Source organism: Scyliorhinus torazame, chromosome 9 (assembly GCF_047496885.1).
Source record: "Scyliorhinus torazame isolate Kashiwa2021f chromosome 9, sScyTor2.1, whole genome shotgun sequence".
Taxonomy (NCBI): domain Eukaryota; kingdom Metazoa; phylum Chordata; class Chondrichthyes; order Carcharhiniformes; family Scyliorhinidae; genus Scyliorhinus; species Scyliorhinus torazame.
In genome coordinates this window covers 6,440,567-6,452,638 of record NC_092715.1, presented here as the reverse complement: position 1 = coordinate 6,452,638, position 12,072 = coordinate 6,440,567, and the positions used below count along the sequence as shown (strand labels likewise).

The 12,072-nt window shown below is 61.6% G+C and overlaps 1 protein-coding gene across 3 annotated transcripts in view; it reads right to left on the bottom strand.

Moving 5' to 3' along the window:
• The window catches only part of spef2 (sperm flagellar 2), a 941,194-nt gene that overhangs the window by 282,587 nt on the left and 646,535 nt on the right, over nt 1-12,072 (bottom strand). For all 3 annotated transcript variants that reach the window (XM_072515585.1, XM_072515587.1, XM_072515586.1), the window contains exon 25: nt 10,891-11,063. In XM_072515585.1, coding sequence (XP_072371686.1) covers nt 10,891-11,063 — 173 coding nt within the window. The remainder of the gene's footprint in view (nt 1-10,890; nt 11,064-12,072) is intronic.

Genomic DNA, 12,072 nt, shown 5'->3' with positions numbered 1-12,072 from the left:
CACTCATTCCAGCCACACACACACATTACACTCCCCACACACACTTATCCCAGCCGCACACACACATTACACTCCCCACACTCACTCATCCCAGCCGCACACACACATTACACTCCCCACACACACTCATTCCAGCCACACACACACATTACACACCCCACACACACTCATTCCAGCCACACACACACATTACACTCCCCACACACACTCATCCCAGCCGCACACACACATTACACTCCCCACACACACTCATCCCAGCCACACACACACATTACACTCCCCACACACACTCATCCCAGCCGCACACACACATTACACTCCCCACACACACTCATCCCAGCCGCACACACACATTACACTCCCCACACACACTCATCCCAGCTGCACACACACATTACACTCCCCACACACACTCATCCCAGCCGCACACACACATTACACTCCCCACACACACTCATCCCAGACACACACACACATTACACTCCCCACACACACTTATCCCAGCCGCACACACACATTACACTCCCCACACTCACTCATCCCAGCCGCACACACACATTACACTCCCCACACACACTCATTCCAGCCACACACACACATTACACTCCCCACACACACTCACCCCAGCCACACACACACATTACACTCCCCACACACACTCATTCCAGCCACACACACACATTACACTCCCCACACACACTCATCCCAGCCGCACACACACATTACACTCCCCACACTCACTCATCCCAGCCGCACACACACATTACACTCCCCACACACACTCATTCCAGCCACACACACACATTACACTCCCCACACACACTCATTCCAGCCACACACACACATTACACTCCCCACACACACTCATCCCAGCCGCACACACACATTACACTCCCCACACACACTCATCCCAGCCGCACACACACATTACACTCCCCACACTCACTCATCCCAGCCGCACACACACATTACACTCCCCACACACACTCATTCCAGCCACACACACACATTGCACTCCCCACACACACTCATCCCAGCCGCACACACACATTACACTCCCCACACACACTCATCCCAGCCACACACACACATTACACTCCCCACACACACTCATCCCAGCCCCACACACACTCATCCCAGCTGCACACACACATTACACTCCCCACACACACTCATCCCAGCCGCACACACACATTACACTCCCCACATACACTCATCCCAGACACACACACACATTACACTCCCCACACACACTCACCCCAGCCACACACACACATTACACTCCCCACACACACTCATCCCAGCCACACACACACATTGCACTCCCCACACACACTCATCCCAGCCACACATACTGATCCCAGCCGCACACACATTACACTCCCCACACACACTCATTCCAGCCGCACAGACACATTACACTCCCCACACACACTCATCCCAGCCGCACAGACACATTACACTCCCCACACACACTCATCCCAGCCGCACACACACATTACACTCCCCACACACACTCATTCCAGCCGCACAGACACATTACACTCCCCACACACACGCATCCCAGCCACACACACACATTACACACCCAACACACACTCATTCCAGCCACACACACACATTGCACTCCCCACACACACTCATCCCAGCCACACATACTGATCCCAGCCGCACACACACATTACACTCCCCACACACACTCACTCCAGCCGCACAGACACATTACACTCCCCGCACACACTGATCCCAGCCACACATACTGATCCCAGCCACACACACACATTACACTCCCCACACACACTCATCCCAGCCGCACACACACATTACACTCCCCACACACACTCATCCCAGCCGCACACACACATTACACTCCTCACACACACTCATCCCAGCCGCACACACACATTACACTCCCCACACGCACTCATCCCAGCCGCACACACACATTACACTCCCCACACACACTCATCCCAGCCGCACACACAAATTACACTCCCCACACACACTCATCCCAGCTGCACACACACATTACACTCCCCACACACACTCATCCCAGCCGCACATACACATTACACTCCCCACACACACTCATCCCAGCCGCACACACATTACACACCCCACACACACTCATCCCAGCCGCACACACACATTACACTCTCCACACACACTTATCCCAGCCGCGCACACACATTACACTCCCCACACACACTCATCCCAGCCGCACACACACATTACACTCCCCACACACACTCATCCCAGCCGCACACACACATTACACTCCCCACACACACTCATCCCAGCTGCACACACACATTACACTCCCCACACACACTCATCCCAGCCGCACATACACATTACACTCCCCACACACACTCATCCCAGCCGCACACACACATTACACACCCCACACACACTCATCCCAGCCGCACAAACACATTACACTCCCCACACACACTCATCCCAGCCGCACACACACATTACACTCCCCACACACACTCACCCCAGCCGCACACACACATTACACTCCCCACACACACTCATCCCAGCCGCACACACACATTACACTCCCCACACACACTCATCCCAGCCGCACACACACATTACACTCCCCACACACACTCACCCCAGCCACACACACACATTACACTCCCCACACACACTCATCCCAGCCGCACACACACTACACTCCCCACACACACTCATCCCAGCCGCACACACACATTACACTCCCCACACACACTCATCCCAGCTGCACACACACATTACACTCCCCACACACACTCATCCCAGCCGCACACACACATTACACTCCCCACACGCACTCATCCCAGCCGCACACACACATTACACTCCCCACACACACTCATCCCAGCCGCACACACACATTACACACCCCACACACACTCATCCCAGCCACACACACACATTACACTCTCCACACACACTCATCCCAGCCGCGCACACACATTACACTCCCCACACACACTCATCCCAGCCGCACACACACATTACACTCCCCAAACACACTCACCCCAGCCGCACACACACATTACACTCCCCACACACACTCATCCCAGCCGCACACACACATTACACTCCCCACACACAATCATCCCAGCCGCACATACACATTACACTCCCCACACACACTCATCCCAGCCGCGCACACACATTACACTCCCCACACACACTCACCCCAGCCGCACACACACATTACACTCCCCACACACACTCATCCCAGCCGCACACACACATTACACTCCCCACACACACTCATCCCAGCCGCACATACACATTACACTCCCCACACACACTCAACCCAGCCGCACACACACATTACACTCCCCACACACACTCATCCCAGCCGCACACACACATTACACTCCCCACACACACTCATCCCAGCCGCACACACACATTACACTCCCCACACACACTCATCCCAGCCACACACACACATTACACTCCCCACACACACTCATCCCAGCCGCACACACACATTACACTCCCCACACACACTCATCCCAGCCGCACACACACATTACACTCCCCACACACACTCATCCCAGCTGCACACACACATTACACTCCCCACACACACTCATCCCAGCCGCACACACACATTACACTCCCCACACACACTCATCCCAGACACACACACACATTACACTCCCCACACACACTTATCCCAGCCGCACACACACATTACACTCCCCACACTCACTCATCCCATCCGCACACACACATTACACTCCCCACACACACTCATTCCAGCCACACACACACATTACACTCCCCACACACACTCACCCCAGCCACACACACACATTACACTCCCCACACTCACTCATCCCAGCCGCACACACACATTACACTCCCCACACACACTCATTCCAGCCACACACACACATTACACTCCCCACACACACTTATCCCAGCCGCACACACACATTACACTCCCCACACTCACTCATCCCAGCCGCACACACACATTACACTCCCCACACACACTCATTCCAGCCACACACACACATTACACACCCCACACACACTCATTCCAGCCACACACACACATTACACTCCCCACACACACTCATCCCAGCCGCACACACACATTACACTCCCCACACACACTCATCCCAGCCACACACACACATTACACTCCCCACACACACTCATCCCAGCCGCACACACACATTACACTCCCCACACACACTCATCCCAGCCGCACACACACATTACACTCCCCACACACACTCATCCCAGCTGCACACACACATTACACTCCCCACACACACTCATCCCAGCCGCACACACACATTACACTCCCCACACACACTCATCCCAGACACACACACACATTACACTCCCCACACACACTTATCCCAGCCGCACACACACATTACACTCCCCACACTCACTCATCCCAGCCGCACACACACATTACACTCCCCACACACACTCATTCCAGCCACACACACACATTACACTCCCCACACACACTCACCCCAGCCACACACACACATTACACTCCCCACACACACTCATTCCAGCCACACACACACATTACACTCCCCACACACACTTATCCCAGCCGCACACACACATTACACTCCCCACACTCACTCATCCCAGCCGCACACACACATTACACTCCCCACACACACTCATCCCAGACACACACACACATTACACTCCCCACACACACTTATCCCAGCCGCACACACACATTACACTCCCCACACTCACTCATCCCAGCCGCACACACACATTACACTCCCCACACACACTCATTCCAGCCACACACACACATTACACTCCCCACACACACTCACCCCAGCCACACACACACATTACACTCCCCACACACACTCATTCCAGCCACACACACACATTACACTCCCCACACACACTTATCCCAGCCGCACACACACATTACACTCCCCACACTCACTCATCCCAGCCGCACACACACATTACACTCCCCACACACACTCATTCCAGCCACACACACACATTACACTCCCCACACACACTCATCCCAGCCGCACACACACATTACACTCCCCACACACACTCATCCCAGCCGCACACACACATTACACTCCCCACACTCACTCATCCCAGCCGCACACACACATTACACTCCCCACACACACTCATCCCAGCCGCACACACACATTACACTCCCCACACTCACTCATCCCAGCCGCACACACACATTACACTCCCCACACACACTCATTCCAGCCACACACACACATTACACTCCCCACACACACTCATTCCAGCCACACACACACATTACACTCCCCACACACACTCATCCCAGCCGCACACACACATTACACTCCCCACACACACTCATCCCAGCCGCACACACACATTACACTCCCCACACTCACTCATCCCAGCCGCACACACACATTACACTCCCCACACACACTCATTCCAGCCACACACACACATTGCACTCCCCACACACACTCATCCCAGCCGCACACACACATTACACTCCCCACACACACTCATCCCAGCCACACACACACATTACACTCCCCACACACACTCATCCCAGCCCCACACACACTCATCCCAGCTGCACACACACATTACACTCCCCACACACACTCATCCCAGCCGCACACACACATTACACTCCCCACACACACTCATCCCAGACACACACACACATTACACTCCCCACACACACTCACCCCAGCCACACACACACATTACACTCCCCACACACACTCATTCCAGCCACACACACACATTACACTCCCCACACACACTTATCCCAGCCGCACACACACATTACACTCCCCACACTCACTCATCCCAGCCGCACACACACATTACACTCCCCACACACACTCATTCCAGCCACACACACACTTTACGCTCCCCACACACACTCATCCCAGCCGCACACACACATTACACTCCCCACACACACTCATCCCAGCCGCACACACACATTACACTCCCCACACTCACTCATCCCAGCCGCACACACACATTACACTCCCCACACACACTCATTCCAGCCACACACACACATTACACTCCCCACACACACTCATCCCAGCCGCACACACACATTACACTCCCCACACACACTCATTCCAGCCGCACACACACATTACACACCCCACACACACTCATCCCAGACACACACACACATTACACTCCCCACACACACTCATCCCAGCCAACAAGCTGGCACTGGTCGTGCTGGAGCCGCCCATACAGCTGATGGGTCAGTTGGGGCCACAGGGCACCCAGGGGGGGTGCCCCGGGGGGACACCTATATGACCCGTGGCCCTAAGTTCACGGTGGGCTGTTAGAGGCGTGCGCAGCTGCGTTGCCGGCTGTGGCAATTTTGTTTCGTGTCCGTCCACCCAACCCCCTGGCCACCCCCCCCCCGCCACCCCCACCCGGCGCTGGCAGAAGCCCCCCCCCCCCACCTCCCGACACGACTGTCAGCAAGCTATAGTGATGTTGGACACTGTCCGTCCCCCTTCTCTCCCCGCAGCAGGCACGGCGCCGGGTTCCCCCCTCTCCCCGCAGCAGGCACAGCGCCGGGTTCCCCCCCCCTCTCCCCGCAGCAGGCACGGCGCCGGGTTCCCCCCCTCTCTCCGCAGCAGGCACGGCGCCGGGATCCCCCCCCCCCTCTCCCCGCAGCAGGCACGGCGCCGGGTTCCCCCCCCCCCTCCCCGCAACAGGCACGGCGCCGGGTTCCCCCCCCTCCCCGCAGCAGGCACGGCGCCGGGTTCCCCCCCCCCCTCCCCGCAGCAGGCACGGCGCCGGGTTCTCCCCCCCCTCTCCCCGCAGCAGGCACGGCGCCGGGTTCCCCCCCTCTACCCGCAGCAGGCACGGCGCCGGGTTCCCCCCCCCCTCTCTCCGCAGCAGGCACGGCGCCGGGTTCCCCCCCCTCTCTCCGCAGCAGGCACTGCGCCGGGTCCCCCCCCCCCTCTCTCCGCAGCAGGCACGGCGGCGGGTTCCCCCCCCCCCTCTCTCCGCAGCAGGCACGGCGCCGGGTCCCCCCCGCCTCTCTCCGCAGCAGGCACGGCGGCGGGTTCCCCCCCCCCTCCCCGCAGCAGGCACGGCACCGGGTTCCCCCCCCCTCCCCGCAGCAGGCACGGCGCCGGGATCCCCCCCCCTCTCCCCGCAGCAGGCACGGCGCCGGGTTCCCCCCCCCCTCTCCCCGCAGCAGGCACGGCGGCGGGTTCCCCCCCCCTCCCCGCAGCAGGCACGGCGCCGGGTTCCCCCCCCCCTCCCCGCAACAGGCACGGCGCCGGGTTCCCCCCCCCTCCCCGCAGCAGGCACGGCGCCGGGTTCCCCCCCCCCTCCCCGCAGCAGGCACGGCGCCGGGTTCTCCCCCTCTCCCCGCAGCAGGCACGGCGCCGGGTTCCCCCCCTCTACCCGCAGCAGGCACGGCGCCGGGTTCCCCCCCCCCCTCTCTCCGCAGCAGGCACGGCACCGGGTTCCCCCCCCTCTCCCCGCAGCAGGCACGGCGCCGGGTTCCCCCCTCCCCGCAGCAGGCACGGCGCCGGGTTCCCCCCCGCTCTCCCCGCAGCAGGCACGGCGCCGGGTTCCCCCCTCCCCGCAGCAGGCACGGCGCCGGGTTCCCCCCCCCCTCTCCCCGCAGCAGGCACGGCGCCGGGTTCCCCCCCCCGCTCCCCGCAGCAGGCACGGCGCCGGGTTCCCCCCCTCTCTCCGCAGCAGGCACGGCGCCGGGTTCCCCCCTCTCCCCGCAGCAGGCACGGCGCCGGGTTCCCCCCCTCTCCCCGCAGCAGGCACGGCGCCAGGTTCCCCCCCCCTCCCCGCAGCAGGCACGGCGCCGGGTTCCCCCCCCCTCCCCGCAGCAGGCACGGCGCCGGGTTCCCCCCCTCTCCCCGCAGCAGGCACGGCGCCAGGTTCCCCCCCCCTCCCCGCAGCAGGCACGGTGCCGGGTTCCCCCCCTCCCCGCAGCAGGCACGGCGCCAGGTTCCCCCCCCCCTCCCCGCAGCAGGCACGGCGCCGGGTTCCCCCCCCCTCCCCGCAGCAGGCACGGCGCCGGGTTCCCCCCCTCTCCCCGCAGCAGGCACGGCGCCGGGTTCCCCCCCTCTCCCCGCAGCAGGCACGGCGCCGGGTTCCCCCCCCTCTCCCCGCAGCAGGCACGGCGCAGGGTTCCCCCCCCCTCTCTCCGCAGCAGGCACGGCGCCGGGTTCCCCCCTCTCTCCCCGCAGCTGGCACGGCGCCGGGTTCCCCCCCTCTCCCCGCAGCAGGCACGGCGCCGGGTTCCCCCCCCTCCCCGCAGCAGGCACGGCGCCGGTTCCCCCCCCCTCTCCCCGCAGCTGGCACGGCGCCGGGTTCCCCCCCCCCCTCCCCGCAGCTGGCACGGCGCCGGGTTCCCCCCCTCTCCCCGCAGCAGGCACGGCGCCGGGTTCCCCCCCTCTCCCCGCAGCAGGCACGGCGCCGGGTTCCCCCCCTCTCCCCGCAGCAGGCACGGCGCCGGGTTCCCCCCCCTCTCCCCGCAGCAGGCACGGCGCCGGGTTCCCCCCCCCTCTCCCCGCAGCAGGCACGGCGCCGGGTTCCCCCCCTCTCCCCGCAGCAGGCACGGCGCCGGGTTCCCTCCCCTCCCCGCAGCAGGCACGGCGCCGGGTTCCCCCCCCTCTCCCCGCAGCAGGCACGGCGCCGGGTTCCCCCCCCCCTCTCCCCGCAGCAGGCACGGCGCTGGGTTCCTCCCCCCCCTCCCCGCAGCAGGCACGGCGCCGGGTTCCCCCCCCCCTCTCCCCGCAGCAGGCACGGCGCCGGGTTCCCCCCCCTCCCCGCAGCAGGCACGGCACCGGGTTCCCCCCCTCTCCCCGCAGCAGGCACGGCACCGGGTTCCCCCCCTCTCCCCGCAGCAGGCACGGCGCCGGGTTTCCCCCCCCCCTCTCCCCGCAGCAGGCACGGCGCCGGGTTCCCCCCCCCCTCCCCGCAGCAGGCACGGCGCCGGTTTCCCCCCCCTCTCCCCACAGCAGGCACGGCGCCGGGTTCCCCCCCCCTCTCCCCGCAGCAGGCACGGCGCCGGGTTCCACCCCCTCTCCCCGCAGCAGGCCCGGCGTCGGGTTCCCCCCCTCTCTCCGCAGCAGGCACGGCGCCAGGTTCCCCCCCCTCTCCCCGCAGCAGGCACGGCGCCGGGTTCCCCTCCCTCTCCCCGCAGCAGGCACGGCGCCGGGTTCCACCCCCTCTCCCCGCAGCAGGCACGGCGTCGGGTTCCCCCCCTCTCCCCGCAGCAGGCACGGCGCCGGGTTCACCCCCCCTCTCCCCGCAGCAGGCACGGCGCCGGGTTCCCCCCCTCTCTCCGCAGCAGGCACGGCGCCGGGTTCCCCCCCCTCTCTCCGCAGCAGGCACGGCGCCGGGTTCCCCCCTCTCCCCGCAGCAGGCACGGCGCCGGGTTCCCCCCCCCTCCCCGCAGCAGGCACGGCGCCGGGTTCCCCCCCCTCTCCCCGCAGCAGGCACAGCGCCGGGTTCCCCCCCCCTCTCCCCGCAGCAGGCACGGCGCCGGGTTCCCCCCCCTCTCCCCGCAGCAGGCACGGCGCCGGGTTCCCCCCCCCTCCCCGCAGCAGGCACGGCGCCGGGTTCCCCCCCCTCTCCCCGCAGCAGGCGCGGCGCCGGGTTCCCCCCCCTCTCCCCGCAGCAGGCACGGCGCCGGGTTCCCCCCCTCTCCCCGCAGCAGGCGCGGCGCCGGGTTCCCCCCCCTCTCCCCGCAGCAGGCACAGCGCCGGGTTCCCCCCCCCTCTCCCCGCAGCAGGCACGGCGCCGGGTTCCCCCCCTCTCTCCGCAGCAGGCACGGCGCCGGTTTCACGATGTTTAAAAGCACAAGTGACCTGCGCCGCCGGGAACTCGGCCCATCGGAGGCGGAGCATCGCGGAGGCCCCAGAGAATACCGGGTCAGGCCTGCTAATGATATGCAAACGGTGTTTACTGTACTTGCGTTCCGGAACGCATTGGCGCTGTTGTCGAGGTGACGGAGAATCGCGATTTCGCCGTCGGAAACGGTTTTCCGCCCAATCGTGTTTCCCAATGTTGCCATTGGCCGACGGAGAATCCCGGTCCCTCAGGATTATGACTCCAGCAACATTCCCACTGCACCACCTCCCCCAGAGTCAGACGTTGCATGTTCACAGATGACTGCAGAATGTTCAGCACCATCCTGACCTGGACCCAGCCACATTAATACTGTGGCTACCAGGGCAGGTCAAAGGTTAGGAATCCTACTGCGAGTAACTCACCTCCTGACGACCCAAAGCCTGTCCACCATCTACAAGGCACAAGTCAGGAGTGTTATGGAATACTCTCCACTTGCCTGGATGAGTGCAGCTCCTCTAGAAACCCGACACAGTCCAGGGCAAAACAGCCTGTTTGATTGAGGGCCCATCCACTACCTTAAAAATTCAAACCCGCCACCACCGACGCACAGTGGCAGCCGTGTGTACCAGCTACAAGATGCACTGCAGTAACTCACCAAGGTTCCTCAGACAGCACCTTCCAAACCCACAACCACTCCCATCTAGAAGGACAAGAGCAGCAGATATCTGGGAACCCCACCACCTGGAGGTTCCCCTCCAAGTCACTCACCACCCTGACTGGGAAATATATCGGCCGTCCCTTCACTGTCGCTGGGGCAAAATCCTGGAACTCCCTCGCTAACAGCACAGTGGGAGTACCTACACCGCCGGGACTGCTGCGGTTCAGGAAGGCAGCTCACCCCCACCTTCTGAAGGGCAACTAGGGATGGAGAATAAATGCAGGCCTGACCAGCGACACCAGGAATCCACCTATTCCATTGCTATTCTAGGTTTACTGGATTGAAAACCCTCAATCTGCACCTCGACGCAGGCCCTGTCCAAATCTTACCTCCCAGTTTCCCGACCGTTCTCTGCCACCGAGGTGGGTATCTGCACATTAGTTGTGTTAACCAATGGGATGCGGGAAAATTCACTGCTCTTTTCCGGTGGGATGATCCTTTCCATCACTTTGTAGTAATCCTGCAGAAATCGGTATGTGTCCTGGAACCGATCGATCTCCACCTAGCACGGAAAGGAAAGCTACATTGAGATTGTCTTTACCCCCAGCGCGCCCTATCCCTCCAGCTGTTTATTCCCTGTTTTCAACCTTGTTTTCCAGTGGGCACCACGGCAGCACAGTGGCTAGCACTGTGGCTTCACAGCGCCAGGGTCCCAGGTTCGATTCCCCGCTGGGTCACTGTCTGTGTGGAATCTGCACGTTCTCCCCGTGTCTGCGTGGGTTTCCTCCGGGTGCTCCGGTTTCCTCCCACAGTCCAAAGACGGGCAGGTTAGGTGGATTGGCCGTGATAAATTGCTCTTAGTGACCAAAAAAGGTTGGGAGGGGTTGTTGGGTTATGGGGTTAGGGTGGAAGTGAGGGCTTAAGTGGGTCGGTGCAGACTCTATGGGCCGAATGGCCTCCTTCTGCACTGTATGTTCTATGTTTTCATATCACTCTGTGTCTCCCCCTCTCTCTGTAACCTCCTCCAGCCACTGAGGCTCAGGATTTCTATCCTGAAATCTCTCCGCCTCCTCATCAGTCTTTAAGATGTACCTTAAATCTATCTTAAATCTTCTATGTTAACAAAAGCTTTGCTCTCAAAGAATAAAGAACAATACAGCACAGGAACAGGCCCTTCAGCCCTCCGAGCCTGCCCCGACCAGGGTACCTGCCTAAACTAAAACCGTCTGCACTTACGGAGTCCGTATCCTTCCATTCCCACCCTATTCCCACCCTATTCCCACCCTATTCATATATTTGTGTTGATGCCCCTTAAATGCCGATTTCGTACCTGCTCCCACCCCCTCCCCAGGCAGCGTTTTCCATACATTTACCACCCTCTGTGTAAAAAAACGTGCCTCGCACATATGATCTGAACTTTTCCCCATGCACTTTAAACCTATGTCCCCTGGTCCTTGACTCTCCTACCCTAGGAAAGAGCATCTGACTATCCACTCTGTCTATGCTCCTCATAATATTGTAGACTCCGATCAGGTCACCTTTCAACCTCCGTCGTTCCAGTGAGAACAGAT